The 21,137-nt window shown below is 39.0% G+C and overlaps 3 protein-coding genes and 1 long non-coding RNA gene across 5 annotated transcripts; 2 read left to right on the top strand and 2 right to left on the bottom strand.

Moving 5' to 3' along the window:
* Positions 1 to 374: 374 nt before the first annotated feature.
* On the bottom strand, positions 375 to 1,240 carry LOC122757768. The gene is made up of 2 exons (XR_006357916.1): positions 895 to 1,240; positions 375 to 567 (listed from the first exon to the last, which is right to left on the bottom strand). It is a non-coding gene; the product is annotated as an uncharacterized LOC122757768 (long non-coding RNA).
* Positions 1,241 to 1,675: 435 nt separating this feature from the next.
* Positions 1,676 to 17,806, top strand: LOC6580796 (putative inorganic phosphate cotransporter). 2 transcript variants are annotated; one of them, XM_015164416.3, is made up of 6 exons: positions 1,676 to 1,821; positions 6,381 to 7,029; positions 15,533 to 15,705; positions 15,763 to 16,326; positions 16,388 to 16,912; positions 16,981 to 17,806. In XM_015164416.3, exons 2-6 carry the CDS (start codon positions 6,966 to 6,968, stop codon positions 17,218 to 17,220), a joined length of 1,566 nt encoding a protein of 521 aa, XP_015019902.1. In that variant the 5' UTR covers positions 1,676 to 1,821; positions 6,381 to 6,965; the 3' UTR covers positions 17,221 to 17,806. The 2 variants fall into 2 exon arrangements, with proteins under 2 accessions (XP_015019902.1, XP_015019901.1); XM_015164415.3 differs by lacking the exons at positions 1,676 to 1,821; positions 6,381 to 7,029 and adding an exon at positions 12,984 to 13,497.
* On the bottom strand, positions 8,133 to 11,794 carry LOC26527155. The gene is made up of 2 exons (XM_015164417.3): positions 11,292 to 11,794; positions 8,133 to 8,506 (listed from the first exon to the last, which is right to left on the bottom strand). Exons 1-2 carry the CDS (start codon positions 11,423 to 11,425, stop codon positions 8,311 to 8,313), a joined length of 330 nt encoding a protein of 109 aa, XP_015019903.1. The 5' UTR covers positions 11,426 to 11,794; the 3' UTR covers positions 8,133 to 8,310.
* A 69-nt stretch (positions 17,807 to 17,875) lies between the features above and the next one.
* LOC6580795 (sodium channel protein Nach) lies at positions 17,876 to 20,643 on the top strand. Its single transcript, XM_002006562.4, has 6 exons — positions 17,876 to 19,073; positions 19,139 to 19,429; positions 19,485 to 19,933; positions 19,992 to 20,118; positions 20,178 to 20,281; positions 20,341 to 20,643. The coding sequence occupies exons 1-6, from the start codon at positions 18,595 to 18,597 to the stop codon at positions 20,559 to 20,561; spliced, it is 1,671 nt and encodes a 556-aa protein (XP_002006598.3). The 5' UTR covers positions 17,876 to 18,594; the 3' UTR covers positions 20,562 to 20,643.
* The last annotated feature ends 494 nt before the right edge of the window (positions 20,644 to 21,137 follow it).

Genomic DNA, 21,137 nt, shown 5'->3' with positions numbered 1-21,137 from the left:
GTATGCTACTCTAAGGGGATATCTCCGAATTTTTCCAAGTGCAACAGATTATCAGAAGTTATTGTAGTTTATATTACAATCATAGAGTCAATTAAATTTAAAGCTGTTTTCCTGCTGACTTCTACGAAGGCACATAAAATTTAAATATTTCTATGCTTTTTCTTGACCGTACTAAATTTCATTTTTGGTTTAGATGTCCACGTCATATCCTGTACATTTTCTTCAGCAGCTATTCCAAAAATAAACAATCTGCCATTTATTTCCAAGTTTAAATCGTAATTCCAATGTACTCATGATGTAAATACTACTTTTAAAATATCAATCATGGTAAATACCATCTCACATAAACAAGTGCCGATCATACTTCTATAAAATACGAGACTCAATAAAACTTTATTTCCTCCGATTATCCCGAGCGATAAGCGCATATTGCTTTAGTTAAGTGTCAAGCAAACAAAATATGTACATATTTAGCTATATTTCCCATCTTCTGTATAACAGTTCTTGAGATTGTCGAACTGCTCCACCGATAGCTTTTGTTGCTGTTGCCTGGCAAAAAGCTTTTGCCTGGAAGTAGAAGTGGTAGCTTAATATTTGTTGTTTTAGTTGTCCAATAAAAAATCATGTGACTCTATTCTTGTCCATTCATTAAGTCTCAATCGGCAGTTCAATTAATAACGGTTCTGCTACTATTTGGCAATTTCGCGTTTTTATAGCACCAAAAGGTGCTAAATCCGTTTTATATTAACTTTAAATAGGTGCACGATTCGAGGCAATGGCTATCTACGGTCAGTCTGCTGTGGCTTTTATTGACCTCAAGGCTTATCTTGCTAGTCGTTTATAATTGTAAATATCGAAGGAGCTAGCTGTACATACGTGTATGGAATGCTCTACCTGGTTCATGGCCTTTAATTGAAGCGTGCTGGTCGCGTTGGTCGTCAATATGCGAATTTACTATGTAAATGTGTTTACAGTTAACTGTAAATATTGTAAAAGATGTCATTCAAAAGGCTTAGCCATAATCTCTTATCACACGAGCTGCACACGCAGCTGCGTTGTCTGCCCCGCTGCCAACAGCCGTTCAATGACTGCTCTCGACTGTAGAATGTGCTCGTGTGAGCACGTGACATCGGCAAAGGTTGAGAGAAGTCGAGCGAATTCGAGGGAGAGCGAGAGAGTAAAGTGAGTTGAAGCTCACATTCGACCGGTTCAGCTTCAGTTGTTTTGCTTTCGCACTTGCATTTGCGAGCGAAGCGAAACAAAAGCAAAACAAAAGTTAGCGAAGTTCACGTGCAATTCGCCTCGAGCTGGAGTCTGAGCGTGCGACAGAGGCAGAGATAGACAAAGAGTGAGCGACACACAGCGTGAATGATGATAAAAGCTTTGTTTGCAGCAATTGCCGCAGGCACTAAAAACATCATTTAATAGTTTATATCGCGACCGCCAATAAACGCTGTCATTATCACCATAACCGCTATTCGCGCACACGAAGCGGCTTCGTTAGCCGTTCGGCCAGGTTCGGGTGGCTGCGCTGATGAATCAAACTGAAACAGCGTCGTCTTTTTTGTTGATAGTCACCTCCCACCTGCGTCTCTGTTTTAATGCGACCGAAAGGCAAACAGAAACAGAATTATAAAAACGTTCAATTAGCTCAGGTAGTAAGTCATTACAGCGCTTGTGCTCGGCCAAGTCGGTTCTCTTCGTCTCTGACGACAACAGCAACTTCCAATCGGATCCGGCAAATAAGAAAGTTATAACGTAAGCTAAGTGAAAAGATTTTGCAAAAAGTAATTTGTGCCGGCTATTGGAAAAACAAAACTCGTGAGTGTCACTTTTTAATTGTTCACTTAAAAAAATAAAAGCTCTACATAATTTACATATGCAGTTTTTTGCAACGTAGCAACAGCTATTTGCATTGTTTTTAACGAAGTTTTAGTGCGGTCTCTGTTTTTGTCCGCTCGTTCGCTGCGGCCAACATTAATTCGCCGCCTGCGCAGCGTGTAAGAAATATATGAAAAGTAAATGAGAAACGCAAAGCAAAAAAAACAACAACACGATTAAACAGCTGATGCTGAACTGTTTTAAATAATTTGTTTGGCGCGTATCGTAAAAGGTGAGCGAGTTTGTTAGCTCCAATTCACGTTATTTGCAATTAACTAATTAAGTACATTATGCAAATTAGCGTAACTTTTAGATAGCAGACGTAATGCCAAGAACAGCCGGACAACTGTTAAATAACATTTGCGAATGTTAAATGGCATTGAACTGCACTCGAGCCGAATATTCGCCTCGCTCTTGCTCTTGCTCTTGCATTCGTATGTTGTGCATGTTAAAGACCTCATCAAGTCCTTTGCATGGTTATCGATAATTAATGTTAATTGTATGCAGTTAATTGTCTAGTTCCTGGCAGCTTATTCATTACTGGCCATTTGTAAGCCTCATTGAAGTGAAAAACAATTCAACTGGTTTTAGGCCACACACCTAGTCAAGTGCAATACACTGGAATTTCAATGTAAGCGCATTGGCTCAGAAAATGTTAACAAGTTGATTCCGCTCGATAAGCTAATCAAATACGCACACTCCAAAGTCAAAAAGTTCCCACTGTGCTAAGAAAAAATAATAATAAAATGCTACATAACAAAAGAAATGTACTCGCACAATCAACACTCCACAATATCCTATCGCACAATGGGCCGCATCGAGAGCCACTCGGTCGAGACGAATGTGATGTCTGTCTCGCTCTATGTCTCTCTCTCTCTCACTTGAACTTCAAAACTGGCGCCATCTCAAATAACCTCACATATTGAAATGGAAAACGAGCGAGGAAAAAAGTGCGCGCAATTATCGTGCGAATAAGTTGCGCGAATTCAAATAAACTAGAAATTTAACACATTTACATTTAAGACTAGCCGACAATGGCACTCGACGCAGAGAGAGAGAGGGAGAGACAGGTACAGCAAATTGGTGCACGTGAAGCGCATTTTGATGCGAAATTCTTATTTGATTGTATATCAAAAAACTCATGTGGAAAATTTTGAAGTAGTATTACCAGGGGCCATAAGCATTAACGGTTATTGACAGTCTGACGTATTTAGATGACGACTTGACACAGCACAAAAATTTATAATACTATAAAAATAAACAACAACAAAGTAAAACTGGAGGGCTCGTTTATGACGTCGCGATAAATCTAGATGGGTTTATAATAGAAAAGAAACAACAGTAATTGAGATCATAAAATTTACTGTGCTTTACTGAGTTATATGAGTCGAATATGGGAAATGTTTTATCATATTCAAAAGTTAGTCGGAATTTCAGTTAGAGCAAGGATTTGATTTTCAGATTAAAGAGAAAAATGATCATAGAAAAAGATAAATCTTTAATATATATATATATGTCTTTAGAGAATGAGCCCACAAACCAAAAAATGATCTAAGAAAAAATTGTAAATTTATAAAAAGAATTAAAATAGTTAAAATTTTTATTCTTAATATATGTATATGCCTAAATATACATGTATTAACAGTAATAATATATAATTTAACTAAAATCATATTTAATTGAATTCTGGGAAAGTTGCACGTGCTATACGATTGTCAAGTGGCAAATATGTGGAAAACCCTGGAGTTTGTACATCCGTTGGCTAATATTAGTGTTAAATTCATAGGCACCAGCACGATAGTTGGAATCAGATAAGTGAGTTTAATTTACGACCTCTTGATAGGGCAGCGCTGCGCGTTGACAACTTTAATTAATAATAATATTAAGATTAGGCTAGCATTTTTTTTTTTTTAGCTATTGAACAGATTGTAAGGCGTCTATAAATCCGTCAGAAGGCTGTTCGCAATTTGTTCCCAGTAACTGGCAACTGGTCAGCTATCACTCAATATCAGTAAATAGCACTCATAAATATGTTTATGATGGTGCCTATTTATAAGAAATAAAAAAAAAGTAATATGAAAACCAATGAAACGAATTAAAAACACTTCAGATACATCAGGCACACGTTCCATAGCTCTGAAAATTTCGTTCAATTGGCTGTAAATTGAATTAAACAATTTCTTTCAATGTTTTATTAAAGTCATAATTTATTTCATTACCTGCCAATATACGATCCGCATTGTATTTTACATATGTATATTAATGTGTTTGTTGGAAAGGCATGCACACTTTTCTGACTGATTTATGTATATTATAGGATCTCGTGCACTTCTATCCATCGCTATTTATTAATATTTAAGCCCGTCTATGCTTGAAATAGAAACTGCCTATTAAATAAATGCATCTAACAAAAAACCCAAGTTGTTTGTTCACTAAATTACACTAGACTACAAAGCAAGTGTATTTATTAACAAGTCTCGGCTCTTGGCTTTTGAGCCAATTTCGAAATCAATTATGAGCTCAAACATATAATAATTGGATCGTTTCTCAAGAAACCAGTTGCAATTAGCTGTAGGGCTGTAGGATAGCTTAAAACTTGACCTCCACAGCCCAAGTGATAATTGTCTCGTAAATTGTACAGGTGTGAAATCATATCAATATATGAATAATGTAAATAGTTAACAAAATTGTCTTAAAATGTTCCTTGTTTTATCCGAAAAATAAATTGATTTACCAATCTCTGTTTAACAGTGCATCAAATAGACTTATGTACCGCCGGAGTGATATATTCATCACAATCACTTAACAGCTTCGAAATATGCATAATCATTCAGCATCTTATCATATTTTGACTTATTTATTTGAGATCATCTGCAAAACGCGCTAATTCCACTAACCGATAACTATTCTGTTGACAACAAAGTCGGCACAATTCAAACACTGTTGACTCGGGCTGTTTAAACAGCAGAGGATCCTTCCAAATTAATATATAAAATATACTGCTCATGAAAATGATTTTGATATTATTTTAATGACCTAATCAATTTACTTTAAAAAGTATAAAGGAAAGCGCTATCTTTATAAGTTAAAACCTAATGGTGAAAGGCAAATTCTGAAGAAATAATTGAATATTTAGGTAATACAATATTCATAGAGAGAATAGATTTATGAATGAAAAAATGTAGTTACAAAATGTAATAAAAATTATGTACAAGAATGAATATCATGGACATTTTCAGTTTGAATAGTTATCAAAGGAACTTATATATATGGTACTTTTAGCTATTGGCACAGTAAGCAAAAGTAATGAAAATATTGGAAAATAATTTGCTGGTTGAGAATTGCTAGAGAAGTACCAGAAGATAGATAAAAATCGGGGGTTTTTACATAAAATTGCTTATATTTTGATTTCAAGCTACATATATATGTATATAATACATGCATCGGCGGTTGACAAGCCGAATTCGACAATGCTTTGTATTTAAATCAATATTCTCGGAAATTTTTTGCTGAAAAACAATAAGCTCAACGAAGAGGTAAACAAATAATAAAACGCACAAACAAACAACTGTTCAGGTTTCTGTTGCCGAATTCAAACCTCGGCCCAAACTCAGCTTCGGTAGACTTGCGATACTTTCTAAAACCGAAGTTCGGAGTGAAATAACACGCGAAGAAAAAGCACTAATTGAAATTCCAATCGAGATTCCGTTCTATACATATGTACATGCACAAGTACTTAATGATATTTCGGTAGAATTGGGCGCATACTGAAGGCGAATGGTAATTGATTTACCTAATGAAATATATATGTGCAAAATCGTAACCAGTTTTCGTTTGTTTATACATTTAAATCATTAAAATTTGTGTGGTTTTGTTATTTTATTTTTGGGACTGCAGAGAAATCCGTTGTAATTAGTGTGGAGCGATCAACAAATTACATCATCAGCTGTGGGTTAAACATATAAATAAAAACAGCTGAGCTAATGACTTATAATTATTAGAAATTAACATATATATGTATAGCATTAGAATATATGTATAGCAACTCAAAAAGGCATACCAAATGAAACAATGTATATATATCAAGTAATATAAGCTTACTATAATTAACTACAGATCGTTAGCTGGACTCGAGCAAATATTGAGACAGTTGACACTTAGCTATAAAGCGTTTGTACGGTACTGTACCAGAATATCTAGAAAGCTTTAGCTGGGTTGTATTCAATGCCGCCTATACATCCATCTAAGCAATATAATTAATGATAAAGGCCCCCACGCAATCATTTTTGGCAACTCATTGCAAATATTTGTCAGAGATAAATATATTTGAATAGATCATCGAAATATCTATTGGAAACGTGCGTAGGGAGATCTGAAATCGTGCTGCTGCTTTTCGCGTTTACTTGAGCAATTAATGCCAATGATTTGCAATCGGATCGCATCTTGCTAAATTTATCGAACTAATTTGCCATGTTTGCTCTTATCTACGCTACTTACAGATTAACGTGTCTGGATCTCTGGATCGGCCGAGTCGGCGAAGACGAGACGCATGCGCAGATTTTCCGCTCGAGATTAAGTCAACAGCTCAATAACCAAACCAAACAACACAACACAGCACAGCACAAAACAAAAATTAAACGTGCAAACAGACGTCGGAGCATCTCACTCTCTATCTCCGTCTCTACATGAGACTCTTTCTCTATCTCTGTCTCTGTCTCCGTCTCCGGCTACGGCTCTGACAGCGGCTCATTTAAAGGCAACGCGTCTTGCCGTTAATCGTTCAGAACATTTCAAGCTGTGCGAGTGAACGAACCAGCCAAACTAACCGCAAAAAACAACAATAAGAAGAGAATAATAAAAACAATAATAAAAATAATAAAATAATATTATTAAGTGCTTGACGAAAATGTCTTAAAAACCAAGCCAAGCGACGTGCTTGACCACAATTACAAAACTTTTCGACTTTTGTAACGCTCTCGACTGAGATTTTTAGTGCAACTCGTGTCTAATCCGCCAAAAGACTGTACTAGATTAACATAATTATTTAAATATATAAAGTAACATATATAAAACAAACACACACAATGTCTGCATCGAAGGAAGCTATTTGCTCGAGTTCCGAAAAGGATCCGGAGAAGCCACAGCTGGGTAAGTTTCACATTATATGATCAGTGTATTATTAAGAGAAGATCTTATCGCGACGTCCATTAAGTGAAACTGTTTCCGACATATAATAATCACAGATAATATAATTATTATTGTCTTCTTAATTTCTGGTATGAAGTGTCGGCAGTTCAGCTTTATGAACTAAACAATGTATGTAGACTTTTTATATGTCTCTCTGTTCGCAGTTGGTTACGATCTGGTTCCTAAAATTTCAGAGAATCTACGTTGTTTTTTTGATTTGATACGTGAAATTTGCTGTGACTTTAATGGGTTGATATTTTAGAGATATTGTAAGTAAGAAATCAGTTTAATACAGTTCTCTACGCCCTAAAAGTAGTGGAGGATAGTCTCTGACAAGGCAATATAAGCGTTATTAAACAAGTTGAAATAGTTCAACAATTTGGATTTTAAAACTTTTTGTTTCTTTTTGTATAAAAAGTTATAAATGTATGAAAACTTATTATATTATTATTGTTTTTATTTTATTATTATTGTTTTTCATTTATTGCGTTTTAAGTTTTAAGTACATTCCATTCAATTTAGTATCTTTACATTCCAATTGATTAAATATATTAGACCAAATCGCAGCTAACTATACTATTTCTCTAGGTGTAGTCACGTGTATTATTACTACTAGTTCAATTGATATTAAAAGTGCCCATCCACTCTCATAAATAATGTAAATAGATTATTATTTTAAGTTAAAAAAAGTCCCCACAGATGACTTGATGATAGTCAGGCATTAGTGAGTGCATAACTCAATCGTTAAATAACAAAAATTAATTGTTTATTAAGATGGGCACAGGGCGCAACGGCTGATCAGCAAAGTCGTGCCAAAAGGAACTGTAAAGTGAATGTGAGAATGTGAATATGAATATGAATATGAATGTGAATTAAGTGCACTTGACGCTGATTAAATTAGATAGCTTCTTCAGCTTCGGCTTTGGCTGATTCCGCTTGATTTGCATAATACAATCAGTCCCGGCCGACCTCTCCGGGTGCTCCGCTAAACGGAAGTTATTTGTTATGCATTGTCTCGCACATTTTGTAAGATTCACGAAAAATAAGTAGACATAACAAATAAATAAATATTTAAAGCGAGACGAGACTTTACTGCCGCCGCCAACGCGTGAGCCAAATTCACAATTCACAATTCACAATTCACAATTAGCGGCACGGCGGGGGTGTACGTAACCGAAACGGTATTCAGAAGTGAGGCCCCAAATAGTTGTTGACACAAAATGTGAGCCTCAGCTGTTTGTCTCAATTTCCCCCACTTGTTTGCCTGCTTATGGCCCGAGCTTGATTCTCTTCCGACATTGCCATAGCTGCGATCTCAGATCTGTGAGGTGTTTTGACACAGTTTACAGATCGGTTCCCTCGCATACAATTTTGGCGACCCGGGGAACTCCATGGCTGGCAGCTGAAACCGGTTACCGGCACTGCGCCTCGATCCAGCCTAAAAGATGAATAAATAAAACAAATAAATAAATAAACACCCGAACGTGATTTTAAAGCTATGGAAATGAACTGCAGCAGCAATAAAATAAGCTAAATATCAACAATAAATTAAACTAGCTTTTTTATTTTGCTGTGTTTTAAGTGCAAACCAGTCAAGAGCTAAGGTCAAGAGCGATTGAGGAAATTTGCTAAACAGTGTCAAGAACCTTGGCATTCCCGAGCGATCTTAAGAGCTCTTCTCGCTCACTTTCATTTGCCAGAGTGAAAGGGGGACGTTGTGGTTAGCTAATAGCTAAATTGAGCAGATTGGCAACAGCGCTGATAGACTAGGGGATACCCATTGCTGGCGATGCCAATGGAAAGTATTTGTTTACGAATGATTGGCTTATAGATACTCTATAGAAACTGTTGGTCGTCAATGCAGAGTGAAGCCTTTATAAAAAAATACACTTCAGTTCCTCTATTCATTATTTATTGAGTTTCTCTTGTTTTATTCACTGAATGTATATCTAATATTTGAATTTGGTTTGAAAAGGCTTATTTTACCTAAAACTCAGCCAGCACATTCCTCATTGGTCACTCAAGCAACCAGCAAAATCAAGATATTAAATAATATGATTATTCTAATTCATTCGCTCAAGCATAATAATTTCTTTGTATCTAGTATGTAGATAAATACACAGTTTCTTCCATAAGTTCCTCTATTATTATATCTTGCTTATTACTGTGATTCACTTAATCATCACTCGAGCAATCGAATAAAAAGCGAAATCATTGCAGTTTTTTGAAAGACAAGAGAAGGGGAATAGTAATTATATAGAATAGTAATTATAATATGCAACCCATGTGCTTTGTTACACTATGGGCAGGATGTGTATACCCCGCACAGCTGTAGCATAGGGTATGTTTGAGTGCATTCAATTCCGTGACCACAGAACATTTGGCAGCTTGACAAATTTCGAGATGATGTCGCGCGCTTTTTGGCCCCGACACTCGACATTGCATTCTGATCAGATTTTCTTGATCCACTCAATTCGTCATTTGGCATGTCGGGTCTCATTATAGCACAAATTGCGGCGAAACAAGACAGATCTGAGGGAGCTGGTGCAACGGCTTTCGGCACTCGGCGTTCGCAAGTGCGCGTTAATTTTCGCACTCGTCGCCCACACGATATATACATATACATATATAGATTAGCCTCGTATTTGTCTAGTGCCTGGATGAACTGTAGCACTATGCTATATATATTGTGCAATTCTCGGCGATTGTTCTTAACGAGCGTCTTTGTAATGCAATCTACATTTAAATTGGAAAATTGACGCTTACAGCTCTAATTTTTTGTTTGCAACTGAGTTGAACTGTCACGTTCAGTTGAACAGGAGGGGGCGGGGCATAGCAAAAATTCACTTAGCTCGACTTAACTTTTTTTTAATGATTATAAAATCGTGCAGGTTTTTCGACACTTTCGGCGAAAATTACTCATGCCCATGCTATTTATATATATATGTACATATGTGTCTGTTTGTTATTTGCATTTAATTTCAATTGAGCAAAGCCGCGTATAGCGCAAAAGGCATTGAGTGAATGAATGGGCGACACACCTGATAAATAGAAATTACTTTAGCGCTGAGCAATTTATTTGGCGTCCACTGTAGTTCAGCCAAAACGGAAGCAATTGAAACGACACAAAGCTCAGCTATGGCCCCACTCTGATGAACAAATTCGAATTAATTTTGTCGGGGAGATAGACGAATGTGTATGTATGTGGAATGAGCTTTACACTAATTATTTTTGCTTATAGTTTTTTTTTTTTTTTTTTTTTTTGCTCTCACATGAGATCATCAAATTGGCTTCGTTGGGCTACAAAGGGCGCCACACAAGCCAGTTAAAGCTATGTGCGTATGTCTGGACTCTGACAACTTCTTTTAAGTATTTGCAAATATATTATATAAATATTTATGTATGTATGTATGTATGCTTATTTGCCCAACATTTTTACACCTGTTGATCTGCCGTTCCCCTAAAACCTAAGCTTGACACCAGTTGTTTATTTCAGTTTATGGCATTCATCAAATTCATACAGAAAAGTTACTCAAGCAATTAAAATACAACAATAAAACGACTACTGTAGTCGCGCAATAAATTACTTTATACATTCCATCTGAATGTTATATACCTTACTCAATTTCAAATGGGTAATAATAAAAATCTGAACAGATTGTAATAAAATTAGCCCCGCCAATCAATAATAATGCCGGTCCACATACAACAACAATGCACGAAGCAAAGCCAGCATATGGAAGCATCGCAGTAATCAACACGATAAACCTTACGTTGAAAGCTTACGTAGTTCGACACTACGTTCCAGCCATTACAACAACCGCCGCAAAGTAGGCAACCGCTTGTGGGAAGAGAATACACTCGAAAGCTTTGCGAGTGCAAAGCTTTTGGAGCTATTGCACGCTTCACGTGCTGCTTGCGCTTGATGACAGTTAGTAAATAACTGAACTCACTATTTCTGCTGTTGTTATTGTTGTCAGTTGCTGTCGCACGCTTCGTTAATGAAACGGAAATAGAACAAATGCAGCTGCTATTTTTATGAATTTCGTGTTTGTATTCTCTCTTTGACTAATTGCTCAATGCTTGACTGTACCTGCCAACAAATATTTCCATTTGAGGTTTTGCCAAAAAAGAAGACGAAATAAAAAAAGCTGACAAAACACGAACATCGCGTGTCAAGGTTCTTCTCTCACTCTCGCCCTCGCTCTTTCTCTTTCACTTACTCAGTCATTCTACATCTCTCTCGACTTGTTGCCTGCGCCATGCAAACCATAACAATAACAATAACATTTGCCGACACTTCCAGTCCGCATACAATCAAGACGAAATATTTGTGTGCTTCACCAGCTCTGGCCATAGTCCAGCTGAGCTGAGAAGCTCATTCGTCTGTCGGCTTGAGCGGCTCTCTCGCTCGCTCTTTGCTTTTGCCTGAGGCGAAACTTGCGGTGGCCCGTTCGAGAATCAGGCGACAAACACGTGCACTCGCCGCATGCCGGCAAAGTTTCTCGTCTGCTGCTTAAAGCTGACTCGAGACTTCGAAAACAACATGTGGTTTGACTTTTTATGACTCGACTTTGTGTGTGTGTGTGAGTACGCGTGATTAAGTGTGTGTGCGGTCGAGTCATGACAATTCTTTGAATGGGGTATATGCACTAGCAGATAAATATAATTTTGCTCGAATTTATTACTGGAAAATAGTAAATATATAAAGATAAGGAAACTTAACAAAATATTATTTATGTACTTCAATAGCAAAATACCAAAATTATGAGCTGATTAGAAAAACAAATATTCATTTTCTTAAAAAAAGTCAAGCCAATAAAACTATATTAATATTTTATTTTTTTTTTTTTTTTAAATATGTGATATAATATATTTAGAAAATATCAAATAAAACATATTATTGATATATATTAATACCATTATTACATAGTTAAATTCTAGTAAAAAAATTTAATGTGAATTTCATAAATATTTATAATTATAAATATTTATAGCACATCTTCAACAATTAACGATTCTAAAATTGAATTATTGACTTTCATAGTGTATTCCGTTGTCGGCGCAATATTTTTCACAAGCTATTGTTCCATGCCCACTGTATATTAACAAAATTGAATTTTAACTAGTTTTTTTGCGCATTTCTCCAAATTAGCAAGCACCTGACAATGCAATGAATTGCGCTTTTATAATGGCCACACGGAACGTCTAATTGGTAATTAGAGAGGGGCCTACAGTGGGCACCACTTAGCAGCACTTAGCACTCACCCCGTACAAAACATAAAAACCAATCCCCCCTTTTTGTCGCTTGGCGCCAGAGGCCGCATGCCCCCCCACGCCGAAGGCCGGTGCCTCGTGCCGGCTTTGGCTCTTATTTCTAAGGTTTCAATACTTGAAGCATTTTTCCCAATAATTTCCTACCACATACGTGCATGTATTTGTGTATATGTGTATGTATCTATAATTTATTATATGTGTGTATACATATATCCAAAGTCTGGTCGCGCATTTGGCAAATAACATTTGGTTTTGGCATACATAACTCGAGTTAGTTCTTGTCGAGTTTTGCTTCAGGCATCACGAGATGCCTGCTTACGTCTAACAGCTAAAAATAGATCTTCTGGTCGGACTGTACTATATATAAAGCAATTGACATCAATCGAGTTAGGTTCAACAGCTGATGATTCAGTTATAGTCTGACATATGCTTGGACCATACCTCACTGAGCAAACAGTTGATGTAATCGCGGCGCCTCTCTCCCACTTCCACTCTCTTCCGCTCTACCTCTCTTGCTTTCTCGCATTCTCTCAATCTGAGGCGCTTGCGCCTCGGACGTTCGCGCGATTTCGGCCCCGTTTATTATATAGTCGGACAGCGCAACAGTTGGCGCTCAGTTCCCGCAAAGGCGCCCACAGAGCCAAGAGCTAAGAGCTAAGAGCCAACAAGCCAACAAGCGAAACGCGAGCGGCGATTCCAAATTGGATTTGAACAATTCAGCTCAGCTCAGTCGCGTCTACACCTTCTCTCGAGTGCAACGCGCGCTTCGCAAAGAGTTCATTTTTAATAAGCTCCATTTGTAGTATCTTGACCCGCGACATGTTCAGGCCCAGCCCACTGCACAGATAGACAATGAAATGGTTTAAACGAGTGCGCAAAAAGTCAAAGTAACTCTGCAAAATCACAAAATCACTTGCAAGAGCAGCGGCAAGCAATTTGCGTATTTCGTTGAGCATTTCGGTGCAACGCATCGCGAAATCGATTCGAATTTAGTTTAGTTTACATTAATTTATTTTTACAACTCGAGAACCTCAAGAGACGGGCACAGGCAGACAGACGAGATGCCCTTTCGACGCAGCAAGCTAAATCATCGCCATCGCGATGGCCATGTCCTTGTCTGGGATCAGAATAATTTGCACGACAGACCAAAGGGTAAGCATCAAGGTGAAAGTGCTATGTGAGCGAATTTCGGAAGGCAGCGGAAGAAAATACTTTCTCCACTTAGTCTTAGAAAAATAATATGAGAGTTTAAAAAAGTTGTCTGCAGTCAAAGGGGAGAGACACCTATACAGTAATCTAAATGTTATTGAAACTGCAGTTAGATCAAACATTAATGCAATAACTCAACAAAGCATAGAACAAAAATTTAAAAATATAATTTGCTTGTTGTTTGTCTAAAATCTAAATCGTAAATATCTTTAAAGCAAACAAATCATAAAACGAATGAGTTTATTTTCATATACATATAATTTTGAAATATTAATAAAAAAAAAAAAAAAAATAATAATAATAATAAATAAGTAAAATTGCAGAAATATTTGTTTAACAAAACTAAAAATGATTTTTAATTAAAAGCTTATATAACACTTAAAGAAAACAATTTTTTTTTTAAATTTGAAATCATGCAAACAGTTTTTGGTTTATATAAGCTTTAAAATAATCCCAAATTTTAAAAAAAAAATAAGAATTAAAAAAAGTTATATGAAAGTCAAGTTGTTAAAAATGTGGTAAGCCTATCGGTCATTAAAGGGTATGCAGATGTGATTTACATGCTCTCCCCTGCCCCTCTGCTGCTCTCTCTCTCTCTCAAACACTCACACTCACGATCCGCACACGCTGCGTATGCGTTATATTTATAGCTAAAATCTTATTCATTTCGCCCATTTTAGAGCGAATATCGGCAAATAGTCGAGGCAGGCACGAGTGGCTGGCTGCCCTGTGCTGACGCGCGACGTACACGTGCTGCATATGCCGCACTGATTGTGCAACATGTGTGTGAGAGAGAGGGGGGTAGTCTAAGACAGAGAGAGAGAGAGAGTAGACTGTAGGTATTTTGACAAATCGCGCGATTTAACGCTGCGTGCGCACAAATAAAAACGCGAACGAATGCAATTATTTTCGGTGTAGACTTTGCTTTCTGATTTTCGATTCAGCAATTGTTCAGTCCGGATTTTCCACAATGCTCTATGTCATATTTAGTGGAAAATTGTTGTTGTGTGGAAAATAAACGCAAAACAGAACAATTCCAAGCCTAAGCAATAAAATTGCCGGTCTGTTGAGCTAGCTGGCAAAACGAAATGGCTGAGAGTTCAAATTCCATTTGCCAAGTTGAGCATTAACAAAATACAGTTGTGCCTTCCAAACTCAGCTTGAACTCTAGAACAAGTAATCGCCAACGATTTCAAATGCCAAGCCAGCAAATTGAGCATCACGTGTTGTTCGTGCTCGTGCGCCGAGACAATCGTTCCTATTGTCGCATGACACTGCAAATATACGATCAGTATTATGTACATATATGTCATATAAAGATATAAACATTATAAATCACTCCGGGATTGGTCTAGAAATAACTCGCAGCAGCGTCTCGAATTTCGCAAGCTTTTTATTATAGCTGGAAACGTGAGGTAACTAAAAACGAGTCTGGAGAGAGAGAAAAAAAAAACAATGAGAATACGGTCTAGCAGTCTGTGATACATCTGGCTGGCATTGAGTCATTTAGATACTATGTACAATCTTATCTGATCTGGATGCTACTTATCTTATTATTATCTCATAGCTGCAGCCTCGTTTTGTAACAGTTTATACCCAGTGAAAACGTTAACTGTAGGGCTTAATAGATTACAATGTCTTTCTGACAATACTCGTAGCAGACGACTTGCCGTTATGTTATGATGATGAAGCGAAAAAATGAGATTCCAATACATTAATTTCATATATTTTGCATGCCAGTGTACAGGTCATCTTTTGGTCGATCATTCTTTATTCTCACTCTTTTCTATGAATCTCAGAATTAAGTGTTTGTTTTTATTTCATTTCTTTGCTCATTTCCGTTCCGAGCTCGTTAAGATCTTTGCACAAACAAGTGCCGACAGACTTTCCGAATTAATTGGCCGTAATTAAATGTTGATTCGCATACTCTCTTAAGGAATTACTAAATGTTCGCTCTCTTATTTGTTTGTGTTCGCAGGCTGGGCAACCACCCGCTACTTTGTCACATTCATGCTCTTCCTGGGCATGGCCAATGCGTACGTGATGCGCACCAATATGTCCGTGGCCATTGTGGCGATGGTGAACCACACAGCCATTCAGAAGGGCGAGGAGATCCTCGACGATGAGTGCGGCGATCGGGAACTGGAAGTCGTAAGTTGATCGATTATTGATCGATAACAAGTATCTTACTCTCTCTCTCTCTCTCAGGACAATGGAGAAGATGGCGAGTTCGCTTGGAGTTCCAGTGTCCAGGGCTATATACTGTCCTCCTTCTTCTATGGCTATGTGATCACGCAGATTCCTTTCGGCATATTGGCCAAGAAATACGGTGCTCTGCGGTTCCTCGGCTGGGGCATGCTCATCAACTCCGTGTTCGCCTTCCTGGTGCCTGTGGCGGCTCGCGAAGGCGGAGTCTACGGCCTCTGCGCTATCCGCTTCATCCAGGGCCTGGGCGAGGGTCCCATTGTTCCCTGCACGCACGCTCTCCTGGCCAAGTGGATACCACCCAATGAACGCTCCCGCATGGGCGCTGCAGTCTATGCAGGTGCTCAGTTTGGTACGATTATCTCGATGCCGCTGTCTGGCCTGCTGGCTGAGTACGGCTTCTCCGGTGGCTGGCCCTCGATCTTCTATGTGTTTGGCGTGGTGGGAACAGTGTGGTCCATTGCCTTCCTCATTTTCGTCTATGAGGATCCCTCAGCACATCCTCGCATCGACGAGCGTGAGAAGCGGTACATCAACGACTGCCTCTGGGGCACAGATGTGATCAAGGTAGGCGAACGCTCCATCCAGAGAAGCTATTTAGGTAGCTAATAGGTTCATTTTCTTGCAGAGCCCGCCCATTCCGTTCAAGGCCATCATGAAGTCGCTGCCCTTCTACGCGATTCTGTTCGCTCACATGGGTCACAACTATGGCTATGAGACCCTGATGACGGAACTGCCCACCTACATGAAGCAGGTGCTACGCTTCTCCCTGAAGTCCAACGGTTTGCTCAGCTCCCTGCCCTACCTGGCCATGTGGCTGTTCTCCATGTTCATTTCGGTGATTGCGGATTGGCTGATCAGCTCCAACCGCTTCTCGCTGACGGCCACCAGGAAGATCATCAACAGCATTGGCCAGTATGGACCCGGCCTGGCTCTGATTGCCGCCTCGTACACGGGCTGCGATCGCGCCTTGACTCTGGCCATACTCACGATTGGCGTTGGTCTCAATGGCGGCATCTACTCGGGCTTCAAGATCAACCACTTGGACCTGACGCCGCGCTTCGCGGGCTTCCTCATGGCCATCACGAACTGCTTGGCCAATCTGGCGGGTCTGCTGGCGCCAATTGCTGCGGGCAATCTGATCAACGATAAGGTGAGTCGATCAGACATTTCGCTCCGAGATCTCCAATAACTCTCTCAATAACCCTTTGCATTGCGCAGCCCACGATGGGACAGTGGCAGATTGTCTTCTTCATCGCCGCGTTCGTGTACATCATTTGCGGCACCTTCTACAACATCTTCGGCTCCGGCGAGCGCCAGTTCTGGGACAATCCCGACAACGATGAGCAGAAGCCGAGCCTGGAGAGCAACAGCGGCACGAACCATGAGACACCAATCGGAAGGCTAAGCAATGGCAATTCAGCGCCGCTGGCCATCACTTCCAGCGAGTCTAGGCAGTAATTACCATTACACTATACTACACTACACTACACTACACAGAAGCTAGTTTAAGTTATTAATTTAGTTAGTTATACTCTAAGCGAAAAGTTGTTGTTACCGCATTAGCATTGCCCGAACCCTTAGAGTTCAAGCATTGAGAAAGACAATAATCGTCAGTGGCCCACAAAATTTCAATACAATTTTGATTTAATCTGAGCACAAAACAATCCAAGTCACATTAATTTTGTAAACATAGTCGAACTATATTCGGCCGTGCAACGCCATGCGTGCCGTGCCGTGCCTTATACGGGTATTCAATCGTCTACCATTTCAAATGCGTAGTTTTTTCATTGTGATAGCAAAGAGTTAAGTTTTTCTTTTTGTATAGAGTCAATTCAATTGAAGTGAGTTAAGTAAACAAATATTGTTAAACCATGAATGAAATACTAAATACTTTTCTATATACATATATATATAAAGTATAAAAAATAAAATATAATATATGATATGAATAAATATATCATTGTGTGTATGCAAACGATTCAACGTACAAGAAAAAAAAGACACTAAGAGTTTGCAAATAAAATTCGAAATTGCTAAAAACCAACTTAAAACTGTTGAAGGGATTCTTGGGTATATTTATATGTATATATACATATGAAATAATATATCTTACGTGCTGGTAATTTCGTTAGAATCTTTTCCTATCAGAGTAATTATGAATGAATTCGATAATGTAAGTTCTACGAAAATCAGAGATAAGGAAACACCCACATATTTAAGGAAAAGGGAACAATATATTAACGATTATGGAAAAGAGAACTTAAGAGAAGAGGATACTGGAAAGTTTTCAGGTACATCCAAATAAAGTTCTTCGAAGCTCAAAGGTTCTTAAAAGGAAAGAAGACAACAGAAAGAAAAGAGTTGAAGTAATAAGACTACTAAACGGACAAGGAGTTTATTTAAGAATATAGAAAAAGAATAGAAAATAAACTGCAAGCGATAGGAAGAAAAATGAATGTAAGAAGAAGTTGTGTGCTATTTCAATGGTTAGTTCAAGAGTTAATCTAAAGAGTATACAAAGCTGATTTCAGATTTCCTCAGATGGGATGGCCCAGCTAGTATTGAAAACTAATAGATCCAGTAAGCCGAAGACCTTCCTTGTCAGTGCCTAAATTTTAAGTTAGTCTCAATTTCAAAACAGTTCTAATTTCTAATAAATAAAATAAAATAATTTAGCATAATTCTGTAGTCTAGTATAATAGTATAATCTCTTCAGCAAAGATTCCCCATCGAGTATCTATATTGCTCGTATTGCCAGCTAAGAATCTTCACCTACCCCAGTGTCACGCCCTACACTAATTCGATATTAATAAACAGTTGCTTCCATGTCAAATGGCTGCCACGCCCACTCGAACACTCGAACACTCGAACACTCGAATAGCATATAAAAAGGGAACAAGAGTCATGTCTCAAATCAGTATTCGAGGCACAGCCCTCGTCCAGTCAGCAATGGGCCACGAGGAGGAACTCAGTCCGGACCAAATCGATCCAAAGATTTCCGCTTTGCATGGCGCTCTGAGGCGCACCTGGTGCGATTTCTGCGCGACGAGCAGCATACATGGCCTGAAGTACACACGCGACAAGGACACAAATCGCGTGGTGCACTTCGTGTGGATTCTCATCTCGATTGTGATGTTCATCTGCGCCATTGTCATGACGCTGACCTTCTATGCGGACTACCGCAGCAGTCCGACGCGCATGAATGTGGAGAACGATCACACGCCCGTCAGCCGGCTCTACTTTCCGCCAATAACCATCTGTCCCGAGGTGTTGTTCAACATGGACAAGTCCAAGGCGTACATCGACTCACTGTGGGTGAAACAATCTCTCTCTTTCTAGCGCCCTCTTTCTAGCTCCCTCTGTCTATCTCCTTTAGGAAACTGCCGCAGAATGTTCAGACATCGGACGTATTGCAGACCTTGCACATCTTTAGCGGCTTCATGCTGGACGACGAGCGCTTCTCCTCGGCAGAGGTTGAGCTAATGGAGTCCGTGCTGCAGGTCAATAATTTGACCCTGATTCAGTTTGTGGACCAACTGCGCTGGGATTGCCATGAAATATTACATCGCTGTCGCTATCATGGAGAGATTATGAACTGCACGCGCTTGTTCCAGCTGTCGAAGACGTTCTTCGGGCACTGTTGCTCCTTCAATCTGCGCCAGGACGGGTGGGTCAACAATATGAATCCATATAAATAGGGCTCTATTCTATCTGATATTCAGGCTGAACTTCACTGCTCAGGCTGCTGCTGGAGGTCTGGACAATGGGCTCTCTTTAATCCTCCGCTACAAGGATGAGAACTATGATGCCCTAAAATCCTATTCGCATGGCTTCAAGCTGCTCATCCAGGAGACGGACGCCTTTCCCAGCGCTCATGCCGACTGCAAGTTTCTGGGGCTCAACACCGAATCATTTGCCACGCTGCGCGTCGTTGAGACCTTTTGCTCAGATGCCGTCAAGGCGCTGCCCATCGCACAGAGAAATTGCATCTTCAGGCATGAGTTTCAGCTGCGCTACTTCTCGAACTACGTCTATCCCAACTGTGAGCTCAACTGCCGAGCCAACAACATGGACAAGCTATGCGGCTGTCATACTTACTTTTTTGAGTTCAACCGCACCAACGAGCGGGTATGCACGTTCCGTGATATACCCTGTCTGGTTGATAATTTTCGTAAGTATTTAAATGTATTAAATTAAATAAATTAATTATATTTTATATCTCCCAAAAGCCAAAATCATAACGCGCAGAAAGAAAACGCAGTGTCCTTGCCCTTTGACCTGTGAACACTTTGACTACGATGTGCAGATCTCGAACTTTGAACTCAAGCTCGATATGCCAGTTGTGGATCCTTTCTAGTTGGTATTTATTCCTCTTTCTGCATGATGCTATACTCACTACATACTTCTCATTACAGCAAGGGAATCGAGCATAATGATGCCATTGTTCATATTTTTCTCAACTCCCAAGTTTATAGGCGAGTGCGTGTAGATCTGCTGTCAAATATGGTCACCCTAGTCTGTGAGTTGAGCGACCGATAATACTGAGCTGTGTAAATTCTCATTTGTTTTCGGTTGCAGCTAATCTGGGCAGCGCTTTCAGCTTGTTTGTGGGCATGAGTATGTTGTCTTTGGTGGAGATCATATACTACTTCACAGTTATACTGCACAAGAATTACATTCAGGAATGCCGCGCACGTCAGAAGTTACAGAGTTGGCACAAACGGCCAAACTTTGCCTGGCCCCCTCACAAAAATAGCACTCGGCAGAAATCTGTTTTCTATATCTCAGGTCGTAACTAATCAGCGTGCGATTGATAAGCACTTCGGACATCAGCCATATATTATTGAACTTGAATAAATATACGGCAATGTAAAAGCGTAACCCAGAACCACAAATACTCTAGCAATGTATTGTGGAGCAACATTTTGGCTTCGCAATATTTTATTTAAGCTTCGCAACTTTATATCCGGCTTAGCTACAATTGAGTTGGCAACATTTCGAGAATGTTTATCAAACGCATTTAAACGTGCTTAGCCACATTTAGCTTAGGCATATTTCGAGCTTTGCAACTTTTATAGAGCTTTGCAGCACCTCCCGTTTAGCAACACTTTGAGCTTTTTCATACAAATATTCAGCAGAGCTTTGCAACAATTACCCATCCGCATCAATCCAAGCCCTTGGTTTCAAAATAATTCCTTGGAGTTTTGCAACATTTAACTTGAATGCAGACTCAAATTCCCACTAGTAATATTTTGAGTTTTGTAGCATGAAACACACACAGAGTACAATATGAACATGGTAAACACCGGCAAATATATACATTTTTTTTTTTTAATTATTTGCAACATTTCTGCTGTCTAGCAACAGCAACACTT

The sequence above is a fragment of the Drosophila mojavensis genome, unplaced genomic scaffold (genome assembly GCF_018153725.1).
Source record: "Drosophila mojavensis isolate 15081-1352.22 unplaced genomic scaffold, ASM1815372v1 contig_81, whole genome shotgun sequence".
NCBI lineage: Eukaryota > Metazoa > Arthropoda > Insecta > Diptera > Drosophilidae > Drosophila > Drosophila mojavensis.
This window is presented reverse-complemented; position numbering and strand designations above follow the sequence as displayed.

Coding starts and splice junctions, on each gene's coding strand:
- LOC26527155 (XM_015164417.3), bottom strand. CDS start 11,425: ATGGCCAGAGCTGGTGAAGCACACAAATATTTCGTCTTGATTGTATGC. Junction 8,507..11,291: donor GAGAGATGTAGAATGACTGA/GTAAGTGAAAGA, acceptor TTCATCTTTTAG/GCTGGATCGAGGCGCAGTGC.
- LOC6580796 (XM_015164415.3), top strand. CDS start 13,407: ATGCCCTTTCGACGCAGCAAGCTAAATCATCGCCATCGCGATGGCCAT. Junction 15,706..15,762: donor GCGATCGGGAACTGGAAGTC/GTAAGTTGATCG, acceptor TCTCTCTCTCAG/GACAATGGAGAAGATGGCGA. Junction 16,913..16,980: donor GCAATCTGATCAACGATAAG/GTGAGTCGATCA, acceptor TGCATTGCGCAG/CCCACGATGGGACAGTGGCA.
- LOC6580795 (XM_002006562.4), top strand. CDS start 18,595: ATGGCTGCCACGCCCACTCGAACACTCGAACACTCGAACACTCGAATA. Junction 20,119..20,177: donor CCAGTTGTGGATCCTTTCTA/GTTGGTATTTAT, acceptor TTCTCATTACAG/CAAGGGAATCGAGCATAATG. Junction 20,282..20,340: donor AAATATGGTCACCCTAGTCT/GTGAGTTGAGCG, acceptor TTTCGGTTGCAG/CTAATCTGGGCAGCGCTTTC.